Source organism: Clarias gariepinus, chromosome 26 (genome assembly GCF_024256425.1).
Source record: "Clarias gariepinus isolate MV-2021 ecotype Netherlands chromosome 26, CGAR_prim_01v2, whole genome shotgun sequence".
NCBI classification, from domain to species: Eukaryota; Metazoa; Chordata; class Actinopteri; order Siluriformes; family Clariidae; genus Clarias; species Clarias gariepinus.
In genome coordinates, this window is record NC_071125.1 from 7,607,190 (window position 1) to 7,627,801 (window position 20,612).

Below are 20,612 nucleotides of genomic sequence, written 5' to 3' on the forward strand. Positions count from 1 at the left end.
AGGTTAGTTTTGTTCTTTGTAAAGAGAACAGAGTGTACATCCTTGAGCATTAGTTAATGCGTAACAGTCCATTCTTTGAGTTCCTATGAAGGCCGCTGCATGATCTGTCCTAGCATCATTGTACATTGGTGTGCTTTAAATCATCCTGAGTTGGCCAATTTGAAAAAAACATCATAACAAACTGATAATAAAACTGACCGCGAGTGGTGTTTTCGATTACAGTGAGTTTAAACAAAGTTGTTGGAATGCTTGGGAAGTGGAAATCTATTTTTACAGAAGTAGGTTGAGATGTTCTTTAGCTGGAGCTGCACAAGTAAAACTGTAAGCTGTCCAAGACATTTACCTATATTTAATGAATGTTCTCAGGCTCCATGTGCACCAGAACTGATTTGAGTCTGAAATGTAGAGCTGTTTTAATCTAACCAGTTATTAAATTCCATTCTTTGCTATTTTATTAAATGATATTATTTGTTATCTAGGTAACAATACAGAGTGTTTTCCAAATGTTGTGACTTGTAGATATACAGGAACAGTAAGAGTTTGCCTAGATAAAGTTATTACATTAGCCTACTTTATATTACTATATACTGGCCTACTTAAAATCAGGGTAAGTGAGCTGTACAAGTCCTAGGGGTGGCATTTCGAAGCATTTTTGTAAAGAATACGTAACTGAAATTGTAGAAAGTGGGAGTGTGACATTTATATGCAATTCTATGCTGTTCACGTAATTCAACTTCAGTATTGGATTTTTACAGTCATTCCTCAATACAGCTTGTAAACGCCGATCAGCCATGATACTAAAACCATAAACATTGAAACCACCTAGGGACAACTTTGGACCTCTTTCAGCGGGTGGTGCTGCATTGGCTTTTCTGTGGGATCGGACCAGAAGGGCTTGCCTTTGATCCCTGTGGGAATGGGTAAGCCTTTTGATGCTCATGATCCTGTCAGGAGTTTCCTAGTGTATAGTTGGTGATCAGTGTTATGCAATGTTATCGTCGTACATTGAGAAGAAATAATTTCTCCAGGACTGCGGTGTAACAAATCACAGTACGCAAGAGTAAGTACATTGTAAAATGGGTGCAGGACATTAAATACACAGGCAACAAATCTTGAAATCATCTACTTACCTAAGTAGTGTGCACTATCCAAACTAATATAACTTTATTGGAGCACCTGTACCTCCAACATTGTGGAGTAATCTGATATGCTTTTCTGCTCACCCCAATTGTATAAAGTGGTTATCTCATTATTTAAAAAAAAATGCTTTTACTACTGGGACTCTAGGGATTGTTCTGTTGACATTTCATCCTTTGAAATCTGCTGTTTGATGCAAAAACATTAACTGAAGCCTTTGAACCTGCATCTGTATGCTTTTATGCACTGTGCGGCTGCCACATGATTGCCTGATTGAATTACTGCATGAACACCTGCACAGACGGTTGATTTTCTATTTGTATGGTCTTACACATGACAGTGTGACTTGCCTTTGAGTGGCGGTCTTGCTCCAGGCGGGAGTCAGAGCCTGTTCCTTGCTTATACTTGTCCACCTTCAGCTTCATCTGGCGTGTCCTCTCCTCCATTTCCATAGCACCTGGCAGACATGAAACAAGGGTAAATACGTGTAAAAATGTGAGTGTACAGTATTTGTGTGTTAGGAGGGAAGGAAAGTGGTTATAAAGCCTGATGGTGCTTGGTGTGGGAAAGCCTGAATGGTAAAAGCAGGGTGACTAAAACAGGCCTAGGTAAAAATGTAATGATGTGTGATTAGGAGATGGAAAAGTAGCATGTCTACTATATTTTGGACCAGCTTAAAGGTAATGTCATTCTTTTTTTTTTTGGCAAAATATGTAGTATTGTGCAAAAGTCTTGAGCCACCCGTCATTTCTTTTATAATAAATTACATTACGTGATGAAGGTTAAATTAAATAAATGGGAACAAATGTTTTACACTAAAAGAATTGGTAGTTTATCTAACAACTTCAGCAGCAACCTCTTTTCCCTTCTCGTCTGTTCCAATCATTTAGGATTCAGCATCTACAGTACACTAATCACCGGCCTGATCATCTGTCAACATCTGCACCTGTTTATAACTGGGGTTCATGCCTTAAGTTAGATGATTTTTGGAATTACAAAAACACAAACATTTTTACTGAAATTAAAAAAATTAAGTTTTTCAAGAAGCCTGGCGGATTATTCTTCAGGAGTATATTCAAAATACAAGAAATTCTGGCTCTTTAGAGGCAAAATATGAAGAAATATAAGATAAATCAAGACTTTTGTACAGAACTGTATAGCGGAGCTTCATCTCATCCGCTGCTTATTTAATCCAGAATGTTTGTATAATAAAAAATTTATATTAAGATACAACATATTTAAATTACTGTATATATATATATACCTAGTTTTAATAGGTTCAATAAGAATTTTTCAGCTACCTGTAGCAGGTAAAGTTATTTTTCCAAAAACCCTGAAAATCCCTTACTTTTATTGTGAACCTTTGCTATACAACGTCCTCACACAAAAAAAATAAGTACTATCGGTGCACTCATGTTGTTTTGTGCTAAGTATTTAGTTTACATTAATTATGTTCATTTTTAATTTTTATAAATTAAAAAAATAAAAATAAATAAATAAAAATAATAATTTCCTTAATATTTTATATTTAATGTAAGTAGATATTCTCAGGTATTTAAGTCATACAGTAGGAAGAAAAAGATCTTGAGTCATAATCTTAAAAGGCACAGACTCTATCATAACAGTTTCCATTAATATGACTTCTGGCATGATTTCCCAACTGGAAATCTCCTTTTTTGGCATCAGTGCTGCCAAAAAAACCCATCTGGCCTACCTTTATCTTGGTTCTCTGGGCTTGTTTTCTCTCTCTCTACTTTGCATATATAAAGATGGTGATGTAAAGAAAGATGGAGGAAACAAAGTGGGAAAAACAAAGCAGTCTATGAGTGATTACAGCCTATTAGACATAAAAAAACAACATTAAGAAATCTCACATGCCTAATGATAATTAATATCAGCAATTCACTGATATTGATTTATTGGCCATACTGCTAAGAAGCCAGTTTAATTTGTGATTACTGACTGCTTAACTGAAACCTGATTATATTAATCCTGATGAAGGTTAATATAATCTATTCATCACGAGTGTGTATGGCCATCGTAGTTACACTGTGAGAGGATTAAGCAGGAAAAAAGGGGGGAAGGAAACTATGGCATGCTTTTAAATGCATGTTTCTTAACCTTTAATTTACCGTCAACAGTCCTATAAAGATTATTACAAAAAATACTACCATTTAAAATATAAGTTATTAATATTACACCCTTTGTTATCATTACTGTATACAATTCCTTAAGATATCCTGATAGTATCAAGAGGCACCTTGAGTGTAATATTGCCTTTATACAACCGCTCCACAAACACCATCTATTATTAACAGATTAGGATTTGTTTGTTGATTTAACTAGTAATTTTTCAGAGCTATCTAACCGCCACCAGCGGGATGGCAGACTGACAGTTAGCGACCAAGATCCCTAATACAGTGGTACCTTGGCATACGAATTCAATCCGCTCCGGAGGCGTGTTCTTAAAATTACGTTTCATATTACGTAACAGTAAATAATGTAAATGCAGATAGTCCTTCGCAGCCACCCAAAAGTATTACCAATATTACAAATTTCCAACATTATAATTAAATTTTTGCATATACAGTAAATACAATCGAAACATTTAGAAAAGACATGTGAATGAAGTAAAATATGAAATAATGGCTATTAAATCTTACATCTCACTTTACATGAATTTATGATTCCTCTTGGCACTGGCTGCTTTATAAACTAAACTGAAAGTGACACCGTTTTCTTTTTGCTGCCATGCAAAAAAAAAAAGTATGTGAACTTTCCACTGACGCAAACAAGTTTTGAACGCCTCCCAGACATACTCGCAATGTAGGCGCAAGCAGGTGCTCAGTTTGGCTTAGTTGCTTAAATGCCAAAAATGTTTCACCTGACGAGGCAAATTTCTTGCAGAATTTCTTTTTTTAAGGCGGAAATTCTTCATGTCCTGAGGTACCACTGTAGTGTTAAATGGAAAGCTAGTGCACTATGTAGTGTATTATACCTTCTTCCACACACCAGGTAGTGCCCTTACCGTACCAACTAACTTTCACCCATGCTGGTGACTGACATTTGGTGTAATTAATAATTGTTAGAGTGATACATACAGTATGGTTAAATGTCTCAGTGCTGTTATGCTCTATGTCACCACTTTTGGAATGACTTTCTTCCAATCAGATTGGAACCAAAGGTCACCAAGGGTCAGTTAACTAGTGAATGACTGATGGCATCTTTATGATGATATGCACATTCAATCACAAGACCTGACTCAACCAAGCCAGCAACCTGAGTAACAACTGGAACAGTCACAGTACCGTTTCAAAGTAAAAGCAAACTTATCATCATCATCATCATCATGAACAATAAAACTATTTTATTAACATTTTATCCTGAAAATATAGTTTGGATTACTATTACCATGTTCAATTCCAGTTAATTCTTTCCCATAAAAATTTGACTAATCTATCAGGTGAAGCCTGTGTCTAAAACTAGGGCAGATTCACTATAGTGTACTAATTTCAGTATGTGCCAAATTGTAGAGATAAAGTGTAGTGGAGTATCTACTGTACAGGTTTCCATGGTCTTAGACCAGACAGCCTAACCTTCACCGTCAAAACTTAATCATCAATGAGCCTTGGGGACAATGAACCTGTCTCTGGTTCACTAGTTGTCCTTCTTCGGACCACTTTTGGTAGGCACTACCCACAGCATACCAGGAACACCCCAGAAGACCTCTGCTCTGACCCAGTTGATTAGTTATCACAATTTATGTGATACTTTCTCATTTTTCCTGCTTCAAACACATCACCTTCGAGAACATATACATCCTAATATATGCCTAATCTACTGTATCGCACCCCAGGAGAGATGGTGTACACTCTCAGTGGTTTTAATGGTATAGCTGATCAGTGTATGGACTTATATCATTTAAAAATTAGAATCTTTGGCAAAGTGTTGTGTTACAGGTGGATTAAAGCTACAGTACTGTTTCAGTAAGTTCATTTCTTTATATAAAAGTAAATTAAGTAGCTGTTGGGCCCTTAAGCAAGGCCCTTAACCCTGTCTGCTCCAAAAACATATACAGTATCTGAACCGGCTCAGGTACAAGAACTGGACTGAAAATCAGAGCCAAAAGTCCAAATATTCCTCAAAATGACATAAAAAAAATTTAACAGAGTTACAGTATATACCAAGCACTGGATTTGTGAGCAATGTAAAACAGCAACTCCATTTTGTAGTGCTAGAAGTTTTTGGTCTGTGCAGTGGAAAAAGGTAGAAAGTTAATCTAAAAAATACATGTACTTAATTGTTATGTTGTACTTATTACATATTAGTTATATAGTACGTGCTTGGACAGTGGAAAAGGCAGACATGTTTTTCTATTGAAATTTTCCAATCTTTCATGACATTTTTAGAAAACTACAAGGCCTAACCATATAATATTTTGAAATACTGTATATATTTTCATCATGTCAAGCTCAACTCTGATGTACCTTGAAGAAGCGGAGGTGGTTATTGCGATTGCAAATATCCAGCTCTCTGTGATATTTAGTCTGTCCACTTACCTACAGTGTTAATGTTGTATATTACATTAATTAAAATCAAACACGTTACAGATGTACAGCCAGATGACCTGACAGCTGAGGTTTTCTCTCTCTCTCTCATACACACACACACACACACACACACACTTTCATTTCAGATCCTCTTTGAGCTAAAGGATTAATGGGCATGAATGAAAAAAGAAGAGGAAGAAGAGCGATGAGTAAAGAAGGAGCAGAAAAGAAGAGAAGACAGACCTGAGTTTGTCCAAGTAGTCGACTCCATGTCTTCTGAAGAGGGTTATTGTGGAACGTTTGGGAAGGAGGGGTCACATTACACACACAATACACAAACACAAACACAGAGGACATGGATGTAAGACGTATGTTTGTGCGTTGGTGCCGAAGAGGAGTGTTAAAAAGGATGAAAGGTGTCGGGTTAGGATACAGGAAAGAGGGTACCATTAGGACAACAACACAACAACCACGACAACAACAACAACAAGAATAGAAGCATTAAAACAAAAATCAGTAAATGAGGCAGAGTTTAGAGGTGACATTCTGAGGTAGAACCTTCTGGAAATGATCAAGTGATGTTAATAGCGGGAGCAGACATGCAGACACTGAGCCCAAGAGACCTGAAGAGAAAAGGATAGAGGCGTAGAAGAGAGGACAGTGAGACGGTCCACCCGAGGAAGGTTGTGTAACTCTGTGGATGCAAAACCTGCTACAAAAGCCCTGAATGAGAAGGAAACTAGAGAACAATAGGTCCCTTAACACACACACACACACACATACACACTTGCAAGTGGTCCTTTAGGCTATGCATGACACTAATTGGACAGCACTTCAGCCTATGCATATTCAAATCCCCAAGTTGAACACAAATCTGCTTATAATGCTATTTTTTTTTTAGTTTTCTGGATTTAGTAATGATGAGGTCCGCAGCTATCATAAATCAAGTTGAGCGGAGTGCATTTAAAATTATATGAGCCAACATGTTACTGCAACAGTACTGTACTAATATATTACTCTATTTATCTTTCAAGAGTTCATCTTTCCAGTCTTGAAATCAGAATGCATACAGAAAGCCTTTATATTAAACTTTTAGAGAAATATCATGAACAATGAGTCAAAAAAACAACAACACTACTTTAAGAAATCATTTGTAGAGGGGTACAAAAATATATGGGTGTGGCAATATATGGTACTACAGCCGGCCACTAGAGGGCCTCAGGGATGTTCAACACTTAGATATTCTGTTGCCAAGTTGTACAACTACAGTACATACAGATCGCATGTTTCTTGCTTCTTCTTTACGTTTCAAATCATGAATAGATAAAAAATGACAAAAATTAGAAATGACAGGTTGTATATTGATGCTGCTGCCATCCCCAGACTAAATCACTCTCAAAGGTTTCTACAACACAATCTGGATCAGAATCGCTCAATATTTCATTTACGACTTCACCTGCAGTAAAAGTTTTTGTATATGTGACATTTTTAACACTTGCAACACTTTCAATAAATATGCAACATCTGCATACACAACTGAAAACCAAACTGCTCACTAGACAGAAATCTATGACGCCTCTTTCTACATAAAAACACCCCATGCCAAGCAGTTACATTGTAACCAACAGTATACTGGTATATCCACCGGGTTTCAGTTATTCGTATGAGTCAGCCAATCAGTGATCGGTAAACAGGATCAGTCAAATTGCCCAAGTTGGTAGAGTAGCTCTAAGTAAATGTACTACAACATCGTCTCCACTGCAAGTGATACATCATTGAGCGCGGCTCACAAATCCTCTATTTCGCAGTTGATGGTCTCAGTTCTACAGAATGTTTGACAAGAGCAATGTGCACAGATGGATAAAGAAAAAAAAGAAGAAACCAACACTGAAGGCGAACCACACAATGGGAGACGGGATTTGAGAGTTGGGTTCAACACTGACGCAAATGCACGACTTATGATGAAGATGATGTTAAGTAGTTCCTTTATATAGGGGAAGCTTTCTTCTACCAACATGACCAATTTAAATTATCAATGTTGGTTAATTAAAAAAGTTTCTCTTCTTTTCTTTTGGTACATCCCTCTTTCTTGAAGATATCGTATTGAGATCATGTCAACGAGTTCAGTGCCTAAGCAAGCATTGACTCAACTACGGAAACATCTGAGCACGTTGCTACGTTGCTATGGCGAAGCCAGCGAATGCGTGCAGCCCTAAGGAACACTTTAATTTGCAAATCAATTTGTTTTTCTGTGTCAAACCATAAGCAAGGGAATAAGGCTCAATTAGGCACAACAGCACAGAGAATACAGAGTAAAGAAGACGGACGTTAATACGTCCTCCGCAATCACAATCACACGATGCACGCTTTAGACTATCCTCCTTTCTTCCGGTAATTGCTTCAGTTGCTCTCTTACTGCAGACAAGAGCTTTATACAGTTAAGATTTAAAGTACTAAAAAAGGTACTTTTTTGAAGCATCTGTTTGAAATGTATGCAAAGGTGCAGTCTTCCAGTAGGCTTAATGTGTCGACACATTAACTAGAAGCTAAGTTGAAAGCTTATAGAGTTGTCACAAAATCTAATATAATCTAAAGGATGAAATGCTGCATTATATGAAATGCTCAATCCTGTAATCTCGACCTTTTAATCTCAGCTTCACACTGAGTGCACTTGTGTTTTTTTTTTTTCCATTTTCAGTTTTAAAGTGTTTGCTTTTTAAAATTTGTAAAGTAAATAACTTTTGCACTCAACTGTAGACTTAATGGGGAGCTACGGAATCATAGGTTCCACTTTTACAAGTACATTATGCTTAATTAATTAGGAAATCATACGTTGTTTTGTTTTGAGCATAATGTACTTATTAAAGTATAAACTTTTTCTTTCATTGCCTTTAATGCAGCACGTTCCCCATTAAGGCTACAGATAAGTGCAAAAGTTAGCCTACCCTTCATTTCCAAATTCCAAAGGGCAAACCACAGCTGGTGCACCATGGAAACACACACAAACACCTTCAGCTGTGATTTAGCTGTGAAGTCCTTATTTACACCCTCACCCATTGCTGTGTTTATCCATATCGATTAGTCATGCGTTTTAATTGAACTATTTTGATCTTCTGTCAAGTCGGACAGCTTCGTGACTTTTTCCTCGCAGCACGTCTGTGTTCCAGCACTTTCTTCAGCAGCACGCTTCTGAGCAGCACCGCACCGAATTCGACCTCACTTCAAAATCACTTTGGATCGGCAAATAAATGTGACTGTAAAATGTTCTTAGGCGTGTGAGTAGTCAAGCTCACACTATCCAAGCCTTCATTTCTGATTCTATTCTTTCCACACTAGGGTTGTGGGGGTGTAGTGGCAGATTTGGCAATGGTGCCAGTTTTCAGAACAGAACCTCGTCTGACACGTACTATTTTTAAAAAAACATTTGAAATAAAAGAAAAATTTGAGTTAAAAATTTTGTTAAATTCAATTAAATGTGTCACATAAAATTGACATTTTTGTGGAAATTTGTGGAATTTTATTAATATATATCTGGTTAATTTATGTTGTTAATCATAGAATAAAATTTTATTAATACAAATACAAATGATTTTAATCTATGATGTTAAATAATATTAATTTTATTAATACAAATGTAAATGAGTTAGTATTTTTTTCTTAAGAATTTCTAACTCCGTAATATAGATCCCAAATTAAAGACAGTTAAAAACTGCATTTTGCCTTTTTTTCTGGCCTAAAAAGTCGATTATCTCTTTTATTTCAAATCCTTAAAAAAGGTATAGGCAAATTTAAAAGAAAGGGGAAAAAACTATACAACTGCAATTCCCATTATAGAACTAAAAACATTATATTATGGACTACCCATTCAATTATAAAATTAAACAATTAAATCTGTTAGTTAATATGGAATGATGTCATTTATAAAAAGCTCTAATTTTATTGATTATATAAACGCATATAAAGTGTAATTTAATTTAGAGCATATGTGTAATTGATTCTTTGTATAACTGTTGGAAGTAAAATGTTTTAGAAAGAAAAAAAAGGTGAAAGCACACACAGGAAGAAAAGGTCCAATCAGAGCAGGACCAACCTGGCGGAACCCGAGGTGGCGGACGGCCGTTATGGTGGACCAAACCGTTGTGCAAGTGCTGCTGGTCCTTCCACGTCACCTCTGTATGATGCATAATCAGTACAGACGACATGGACAGAAAATAAAAACACTACAGTGTGCTTTTCTCTCCATCTGCAGGTTTGCATAGTATCCTCTCTAATTTAGTTTTGCCAACCTTTAAAAACTACACCATCTGCTTTTTGAACGATGACATAATAACAGTCCTATGACAGCCCAATGACTGTTAATTTTTTTGGTTTTGGTTTTTAAAAGGAGACAGTTCTGAGTTTATTATGCAAGTGAGTCAGGATTGTGTAAAGGGCTGCTGAGTTATACATAATCATCTCTTACAAATTAATTATAACAGATGTCGTTTAAGTTTGAGCTGATTATCATTAACACTATCCGCAGGTTTGACAAGTTCAGCACTGTTAAACACTGAACAGCTCCGTTCACTGAAGCAGTTTGCGCCATCTATTGGTCAAATGTTGTAATTGCAAATAAGATGCATGCAATCTGTAGGAGAAAAACGGTTTTATAGTTGTACACTTGTAAAAACACATCAATCTGAGTAAACAATATGGAGTAAGTACTAGTCTTAAACTAAAAGATAACATCTAGAATTAGATTAAATGCCTTAACCCATATCTAATTTTGATAAGGTTACTTGTTCAATTTTATTAAAATCACATTGCATAACACAAGTGGTAAAATTAAGCTATCATCATATAATAAACAATAAAAAGCCATCATTTGCCATGCCATAATTTACAAATATAACATGTTTAATTAGACAGATCAATGCTTTCTGAAGTATTATGACTTCAAAGGTGTAGTCTGCAATATATGAAAGTGTGTCTAAACCTGAAACAAAAGAAAACTGTGCTTTGCAATGTTTTTATGAAACTAAACTGGCACGTTGTTTTGTTTTGTTTTTAAAAATTTTTCTGGGCCTGAAATGATCTTCCACCCTAGCTGGAACTGGTTCATGCATCTGTAACATTTTTATCTAAATAATAAAAAAAAATATAACAATCTAAAGGCAAATATTATTTCAGCAAAAGGGAAGGAACAATGCAGTTAGACTGCATAAAAGTTACCAACTGCTCCTTTAATTCTAATCCAAACATCATGGGTTTTTTTTTTTTTTTTTTTAGCTATTCCACAATACAAATCCTGATTTTATATGATTATATGACAGCTTATACATCTTCTCTGGAGTTGCTTGGATTTGTGGGATTGATCTTGTAGAGGTAAATACATGGCTTTAAATGTTACAAACTGCTCCTTAAAATGCAAACTGAACAATCTATATAGGATGTGTCAAGTAAAGAGCATGTGGGCTTGATTGCCGTTTATAGAATGCATAGTGCTATACAATTATAATTGCACACTTCACTGCACAAGCGGGAATTAAAATGATGAGGTGTGAGATATACTCACAGCAAAGTAGTGGAGCAAAAGAGAGAAAGAGAGAGAGAGAGAGAGAGAGAGAGAGAGAGAGAGAGAAAGGGAGAAATGAAGCAGAAAAAAAATTAAACTGACCTAAAAGCTAGAAAATAAAGCACACACTCACAAACTAAATACGTTTGTTCAGGAATCAAAAGATCTAAAAGTAGATGCACTGCAATACACACTTGACACTTCACACAACACTTGCCTTTCCTCCCGTTGGTGGCTGGTCTCTCCTCACAGTCTTTCATACAAAGCATGACGAGACAAACACAGAAAACACTCAAAACACTTTTCCCCTCTTAGGCTAACTTGGACTATTGATTGTTGGTTTTACTAAACTGTCACATATACAGTTAAAAATCTCAAGCAGTTATACAAATTTCTGGTACACAGCACACCACTTACAGTACTCTCACTGTAACTCAGTCCAAAAAAACAAGCCTGTCCTTTTCTCACATATTCCAAGCAATCTATCTCTGAACTATCAGTGTGCTGGAATAAATAATATTGATAACTACTGTATATGTCACTGCTGGCACATGTTTATCAATAAATATTAAAAATCCTTAGAGTCAGTTGTGAGTGTAGGCAGCGAAGTGAGAGACGCAGGCGCGGAAAAGTGCCCCTCATGTGACACACGAAGGACAGGGAGCCACGCAAACAGATGGAGGGATGAAGGAAGAGCAATCTGCTGGAAACAAAGCCTCTACGCCGACATGGCGTGCGTGCGTATGTTTCTCCTACGCAGAATTTACAGAGCCAATACAAAAAGTAAAGAAAAAAAACCAAGAGCAGATTTGTGTCTAAAGCACATTCCATTAAGTGAAAGAGATGGAAAGAAAAAAAAAATTAAATAAGAGATGGAAAGTAGAAAGAGTCTCAGAGGGACACACCTGCTTCTGGGTCAAATGATGACTGAATGGGAATGGAGTAATATACAACAGGTTCCTCCTCTTCATCTGCAGGAACGGTGAGAGACAGAAAGCAATGGATAAGGAGGCACAGAAGGATGATGGAGGTGTGCGGATGTTTCATGAGGCAAATAAACAGTTGTGTAATGAATCACCTGGATGCTCCATATTTGCATTGAAAGTCTTGTGACTTTCACTGTGTGACTTTTGAACATATTAGACCATTGTCTTTACCCAAGTTTTTTGTCCCTTTTTTTTAACCATAAAACAATTCCATTTATTTCTTGGTACCATGACACACCTTGATGCTTCAGAAACAGCCCGGTGAAGCAGCAAGTGTTTTTTTTTTTAAAAAAAACTGAAAGTTCACATTGACAACAGCTTGAAATGGAAATTCAACACAGATGCTGTCTACATCAGTCTGATATTGCAATAGCAGAAGCAGTGACATCAAGAAACTCAACAAGCTAATCAGGAAGGCTAGCTTTATAGTGGGCACTCTCCTGAAGTGCTTGGAGTTGGTAGTAGAGAGAAGGATGCTACAAAAACTGTTAACCATCATAAAGAACACCTCACATCTCTTCCACAATCTAGAAACTAAACAGCGGCGCACTTTCAGCAAGAGAATATTAAATGCGCCTTAATATGCAGTTTTAGAGATTCCCAACTGACTGCAATATTATGAACAATGTATCATAACTGTTGTTTTTTTATATATATAACTTTACCCTTTTCCTATTGTGATTTTTTTTTAAACCTGGCTTTAATACTCTTTTTCACTGTGTTCCTTGTATGTTGTTATATAATCTGTGAACTGGCAGCTGTAACCATACAGTTTCATTTTGGGATTAATAATGTATGATACCTAACTACCGACCTACCTACCTACAATGACTGACAGGAATATCGACTCCTATGATGCCTTCTGACCCATCGTACTATTAGTTCAAAGTTCTCTCGCTGACCTCTTGGCAGTAACAGGCACCCTTCGTTCCTTCATTCATCCTCTAATTCATTAATTTATTCATTTACTTTCAGTAACCACTTCTGCTCAAAATAGTGTTGGGTCCAGAGTGTATCACAGGAAGCACTCATTCAGACACTCATTCACACCTACTGTACAGTATGAGCGAACATATTGGCATGGTTTTGGGATATCAAAAAAACCCAGAGGAAGAATATACACAGAAACTCCAAAAAAAGATAGTTACTTAAGATTACAGTCATATCAGAGACCCTGAAGCTGAGATCTGAAAATGTTGCACCATAGTATCTAAAGGGACATTAACAGCCTTTTCTGGCCATCCTTACCAAAAGCATCAGTGAATTTATTTCTATCCAATGTCCTTAGACCATAATTAGAGCAGGACATGCTGTCTACTGTAAATGTTGTACAGTAATGTCGGTCAAAAAGCTACATTAGCACACACACACACACACACACACACACACTGCTATCCCAAACCCATGTTTAGACATTGATGAAAGGTTCTCTCCAGGCGCTAAATCGTTCTCCTGCTCTCCCTTCCTTTATTTTCCATACTCAACAACATAGATTATCAGTCATCTTTTTACACAACACCAGTTTTGCCAATAGATACTAAGCTAATCGTTTTTTTTTTTGTTTGTTTGTTTTTTTTTTTAAAAAAAGCCACCTCATCATTTTTACCTGCTGTATGCAACACTAGGCAAGAGAACAAAAAGCAGAAACGTCAATGAGGTATTAAGGCCATGGGGGAAATAAAACTAGCTTTTTCTAAATAGGGAGGGGAAAAAATAAATCCACATAATGACAGCAACAAACACCAGTGGAAAACCTGTGCTTTTGCCTAATTATCATCTGAGCTTCAAGACGGAGGATGGAAAGAATAAAACATTCTTTTTAATAACATTATTATACACAGTTCGATGGAGGCTTAGTATTTATCACAACACTTACAGTGAGTTATGAAGACACACGCACACATATAGCACATATGCGCATATGCGTACACACACACACATACACAAACACACACACAAATGCCAGACTGTCTGCAATAGTCTGTGCTCCACATTAAAGGAATATTACAGTATGATGCTATTTTCTAATTCCTGCTAACATTACTGAACGTTTAGAGTAAGTTGGTGGAACAGTGTCAAGCTGGCTTTCATTTTTTGTTAACATCCATAGCATTGTTTGGCTAATTCTCCCAAAACTAAAAGTAGAAGGTAGGATTACACTAATTTGGATTGCTGTTACCCACACTCGTTTTTGTCTACTAAAAACAAGAATTAACATTATTTGGTTACGGTTTTCCAAAATCAGGTAATGCACAGACACAGGAATAGACTAACCCAAAATTACTGCTAGTCATGCTAGCTTCATTTCATTTTAAAAGAGATTAGACTGTTTCTCTAAAAAAAAATATATAAATAAATAAATAAATAAATAAATAAATACTATCAGTAATTTGGATTGTTGATAGTCACACTGGTTTGCTTACACTGATAAACAAAATAAATTATGATAAATGAGCTGGTAGGCTAACCTCCATTTATTGCTAGTTATGCTAGGTTCCTTTCATTTCCTTTCATTACAATTATGTAGATGTTCTCTAAAAAAAAAACACCCCCAAGTTAAAAAAAAAGAAACATAAGGGTAAATAGTGATATACTTATTTGTATAGCTGTCAGTCATGCTAGGTTTCGTTTACTGAGAGGAACATAAGCACTGTTTGGATATTTCTTACAAAAAAATGATGGTAACAAACAGAAGCTGATGCAAAGAAGGCTAATCCATATTCACTGCTAGTCATGCTAGGTTTCTGTTTTGGTGAGATACTTTAGCGTTGGCTCAATACACTGCTAAAAAGGAATGAAAGCTATTAAAAAGGAATGATATACAGTATAAGAAAGATATAATATGATTGCATTACTACTGTAGCTAGTGGCAAGCTAGCTTCAATCAATTGTCAGAATTACTATTCTTTTTTTCTTTTGACACTGCTATTTATATACTATGCTTTCTTTTGTTATGCCAGACATTAACATTGCTTGGCTCAATCCAACAGTTTTCAATTTATTAGATTTTCTTTTCTTTTTTTTACTGCAGATGGATTCTTCTTCTTTTCTGAGCAAGGCTAGAACTTACAGTACGACTATTGCAGATGGGTTTAGCCTGAACCTAAGAGCCTAAACCCAGTAAAACAGGTTACACACCTGGACCTGGCTCAAGGTCTTCTCGTCCGTCTTCTGAGAGAAAGAAAAATGAGAAAGGGAACCATGAAAATGAATGCCCATGCACTAGCCAATTAATAACATTGGCTAACAACAGACCACACATGTTAGCTACCATGTGTGCAGGATTCATTCGCACAAAACAAAACAGATATTGGCAATGGGTTAATGGATTGACAGCAGTTCTGTTGTGACATCATGTTCTTTTCATTCAAAGCGGAACCTCAGGTAATGTCTGAGGATGCGTTCACACATTTAAACTTTTTGGTTTGTTTGCACTAACTGGTTGTTTGTACCCGCCATTGGTATGAAAGATCTGATTTACACAGAATAAACAATACATAAAGTATGTGAAAGCACCCTTACACAACTCACGTTATATGACCAGTGAAAAGTAATATTCTGAGTGAGACGTTTTAATCTCATTTATTTCCTCTAGACTTTGTTAATTAGCTTGCAAATTATTTAAGTGTTTGCCCTTCAATATAGTTTATCTTAAGCTCATATTGCGATCTCACTGGTACACATTACTTCATACTTAATTCTTCCAGCCATTTGAATATGTGCCTGATCATGATCTAGTTTTCTTCCTTTTATTAGTGAACAGAATATTATACTTAAATACTTATGCTCGCATCAAGGTTTGGAAGAAATATTTATATATTAAATATATAAAATTGGTATGTAATTATTTTAAAAATTAATATTATCTATAATTAATAGAATTAATCATAAAGAGTTTTTATTTTTACATCAACAGTAATTTAAGATGTAATTTGCAGTGTAAGGCTTAAATTACTGATATTACTTAATGTATGGGAAATGTTTCAGTTGTACCAGGACTTTATTTATAATACTTCATTATGCAGAATAACAGAACACAGTTCTTTTATTCCCTTTATTTCTCTATATAATCCCCTGCTACTCACTAGTGTTTCACTAGTGTTTGGTTCAGGTACCATCAAGGTACCATCAAGGTACCATCTCACTACACATCTGAGCAATCATTAGACTGCCTGCTTCACATCTGTAATGCTGGCCTCCTAGGGCCTCTTCTAATAGCCCAAGCGTTAGAGTAAGGTCAGGAGTGTATGGGGGATATGACAATAATTCTTAGCTGAGTTCCTGTAACATGCAAGTGGTGTTTGTGAATAATCAGTGTCAATAAGTTTTACACTGTCATTCACAAAATAAAAAATAAAAAATAAATAATAATCATCATCATCATCATCATCATATATATGAGTTATTATAGAGTTTACAAGTTATGTGAACTAAAATTACAATCCAACACCACACAAAGTCACTAAGTTAACTAAAAGAAATATGGCAAATTCCAATGTTGTGAAGGTGTGACTTGCCTGAAATACATGGGGGAAAAAAATCCACCTTAAAAAACATGTAATCCTTATGATCAAGTAAATTTGTCTTTCTCCACGCTATAATCTTTCCCGACTATCTCTGTATCTCGAAACATCTTCCAGCACACATAAGTAAATTTGTGGCATCCACTTTATAAGCATATACCATAACTTCCTGGCAAAATCAGAAGAACAGACTTACTTCTGTCTAGCGTCCCCTTTGATGGCAGTTGTGGTAGCTGCCGTCCTCTCCTGCTGTTCATGGGTGTGCTTGTAGGACTGGTTTGGACCGATCCACTGCGGGGGTGTGCCCTGTTACACACACACACAGTCATCTAATTATGGCTTGGCATATCTTATTTATTAGTATTTGTGTTTGCAAGGTTCGGGTACAAGAATCATTCACGGCTTGTAAAAACTAAAATCACTAAATAACGAGTAAAAAAAAACTAAATAGGCTTCATTTATCAAACATTGTGCTGCTGATTATGAATACCAAGTCAACTGTAAATTTATAAGCATGTTTACAGCATAGCTAATTTACATTTAGTCCTGCCCACAATTGTTAACCAAGAGAAGTCATTATAAATGAGCACAAACAGATGCATTGAATTATGCATATGTCAGTACCGAAATATGTTAGAACTTGCTCAGTGAGTAAAATAAATGGAAGCGTACACTGTGGCAATTGTTTGTATATATATGCTGATTCATATATATAGATTTTGTGTACAATCAAGGCCATGCACAGCCTTTTGGCAGTAAAGAGGCTTTAAAGGAGCAGGCAATTTGAAGCAAAAATATTATACACTGTGCTTTGGCATGTCTTCCAAACCGAGTCAGCAAAATAGTGGAGATTGATGCCAGACATTTCTGGATTTAAAAAGCAAAGACTTGCTTTCCTCTATCCATATGTTTAGCAAAAAGACGGCCAATAAAATACGAGGTGCGTTCAACTCATTTCATCACATGGGACATGTGATGAAATTTCTCGTGAATGAAGGTGTAAAACCGATTGACATATACAGAAAACTTCAAATACAGTACGGCGAAAAGACTCTTAGCAGCAGAGAGCATTTAAATTGTGCAAATGTTTGAAAGGACGTCGTATGTCCATGGTATGTCCATGGATTACAATCCCGCCTGGTAGCCTGGCGCCCATTGCAGTAATTCCTGTGAAAGTTGAGTGGAACCATTTTGTGGAGGAGATGCATCTGTCTGTGTGAACTTTACACACAATCATTCACGAACATCACTTGCACATTACAGGAAATCATGGCTGGGAGCTCCAAGCCATTTCCACATATTTGTGCCATTCTAGAAGTTCCTGGGAGGCCAGTGTTCAATTTCCACCTTAGGTCTGTCTGCATTGAGTTTCCATGTTCTCCCCATGCTTGGAGGGTTTACTCCGGGTACTCTGGTTTCTTCCCATAGTCCAAAGGCATGCAGAATAGGCTGTGTGGCATTCCCAAATTGCCCGTAGTGTGTAAATGAGCATGTGAGTGTGTTTATATGTGTGTGTGTCCTGCGATGCATCCAGGGTGAAAGTCCCCCTAAGTCCCCTGGGATAAGCTCCAAACCCTGTGACCCTGTATACAGGATAAAGCATATGGACGATGAGTGTTCTTCCACTTGTTCATTTTTTTTCAGCTATGTTACCTTTGCCTTTAATGGAGTTTTCGGTCACTAAATGTAAAACAGTTGTGCTATGTACAGTATGCCCTCAGTAATTTATCGGTGACGTATTAACATACAGTACATGTGTACATACAAAGGCACTGGTGTCACAGAATCTTATGTAAATCTGGCAGAAAGGTTTTTCAGTTTGGTCTATTTTACTTAAATTATATAACTGAGACCAATCCAAAATCCATATTTTTTAAGGAATTATAAGAAGCTCTTGATAGTCAACTTAGACTTGTACAACCAAATAAATACTTTATATTACATAGATGTAACTCTGAATCTCAATCTCCAAATTTCTTATAACGTAGCTTATGAAATTAGTGCTTCCCTTTCAAAAGCTTCACTCGATGCTGCGTGGAAACGCTATGGAAACATCTTTTTGTGTTGCCGGTTGTGAGGCATGTGTGTATCAAACACGCCAAATTTTGGCTTATATAACCTTGGTCAGATGACGTCATCTGATGAAGTGCACATGAAGGTTATAAATAGGATTGAACCGGAACATTCCTTAGATTTTTTTGTCTTCAGGACTGCTTTGTTGTGTTTGCGTGTGTGTGTAAACAAGCAAAATTAAGAAAGTGTTTAACTCACCGATATGACGGAGTTTCAAGCGAGATGTGTGCCTCCGTGTGATAAACTATACAAAATTATATGAACACGCCCTTGGGAAATACCTTTCCCGCCTCGCTCAAGAGCCGGGACTGTCGGCCACCCAGTCCCGACCGGGTCTGACTCTCGCAAGGCGTGAAGCACAGAAAAAGAGTGTTATGAGCCGGGCACTCCCTCGTAAAGACTGGGGTGCGGCGCGCCGCGCTTCACAATCCGCCTCAAAGAAGTCGGACCTGCGTACTGTCTTTTTCACGAAGAAGTCATCCTGAGGCTCATTTGCCCAGGACCGTAGGGGTGTGCGAAAACTGGCAGCATGGAAGCTACAGTACTGCCAGGTAAATCTCCTTGGGTACTAAGCACTGTAGAGGGAGGCTACAGGATTCAGTTCGATCCCCTCCTGAGACTTGGCTATTGTGCTCGAAGGTCTGATTGACACCCCTTTTAAACCACTAGAGTCAGCGCCCAAGATCTGCAGGCTTTGTCAGTCTCTCCATCCTGCCTAGACTTTGCCCCTGGGCTAGTCAAAGCTATTCTGCATCCTCACCCGAACTACCTTCCGAAAGTTCCATTCTTGATCTCGAAGCATTCTGTCTTCCGCCTTTTACAGCTCCGTAGCAGGAAAGACTTCACTTACTGTGTCCAGTACGTACTCTTCAGATTTAGGTCCAACGCACTAGCCAGTGGCGTAAGTCAGAGCAGCTTTTCATATGCTACGGGGGCTGCAACTAGGGACAAACACTGTCACATTGGGTGAGAGATGCTACAGTATTAGCCTACGAGGCGTGTGGTCACACTTCGCCTCTAGGAATCAGGGCTCATTTGACTAGGGGGATTGCTTCATCTACTGCGCTGGCAAGAGGTGTCCCCTTGCACCAAGTGTGTGATGCGGCAGGTTGGGCCTCTCCGCACACATTTGTTAAATTCTATAGTTTTAGTGTTCATGCTACTCTGGACTCATAGGTCCTCGAGTCAGCCTTCCAGAGCTAGGTCTGAGACCTCCTTGGCTATTGTGCGCACACGCAACACAACCCTGGGGCCCAGACACTTGCAGTGCGGAGGCGTTGATATTCTTGTTCCCATAGCATTTCCACGCAGCATCGAGTGTAGCTTTTGAAAGGGAACGTCTCGGGTTACTTTGCTGTAACCCTGCTCCCTGAAAAAGCGGAAGCGAGATTTTGCACTCCAATGCCGCACTGCTTGCGTACTGGACGTCCTTCATCAGATGACATCACCTGACCGAGGTTATGTAAGCCAAAATTTGGCGTGTTTGATACACACATGCTTCACAACCGGCAACACAAAAAGATGTTCCCATAGCGTTTCCACGCAGCATCTCGTTCCCACTTTTTCAGGAAACGGTTACAGTAAAGTAACCCGAGACGTTTTCAGAGATTATGACACTGAACTTCATTCTGGGATGCTTTTCTGCTCATCGCTTTTTTACTTTTTAATAATAACAGTAGTGCATAATAATACTGAGTACTTTCTCTTAGATAAAACATATCTGGTAATTCTCTTTTTACCTTTTTCATAAGCAATGTGTATAGAAATAAAATAACTCACAGAACTGCAG

The 20,612-nt window shown here is 37.3% G+C and overlaps 1 protein-coding gene across 6 annotated transcripts in view; it reads right to left on the reverse strand.

The window, feature by feature from the left end:
- Window positions 1-20,612, reverse strand: part of rims2a (regulating synaptic membrane exocytosis 2a) — a 219,507-nt gene that overhangs the window by 62,370 nt on the left and 136,525 nt on the right. For 4 of the 6 annotated variants that reach the window (XM_053488382.1, XM_053488381.1, XM_053488390.1 and 1 more), the window contains 4 exons: window positions 16,947-17,056; window positions 15,366-15,398; window positions 12,147-12,212; window positions 1,488-1,594 (listed from right to left, as the gene is read on the reverse strand). In XM_053488382.1, the coding sequence (XP_053344357.1) occupies window positions 1,488-1,594; window positions 12,147-12,212; window positions 15,366-15,398; window positions 16,947-17,056 (316 nt within the window). Of the gene's footprint in view, window positions 1-1,487; window positions 1,595-5,930; window positions 6,014-12,146; window positions 12,213-15,365; window positions 15,399-16,946; window positions 17,057-20,612 lie in introns of those variants that run through there. The other 2 variants (XM_053488388.1, XM_053488383.1) reach the window with 2 other exon arrangements.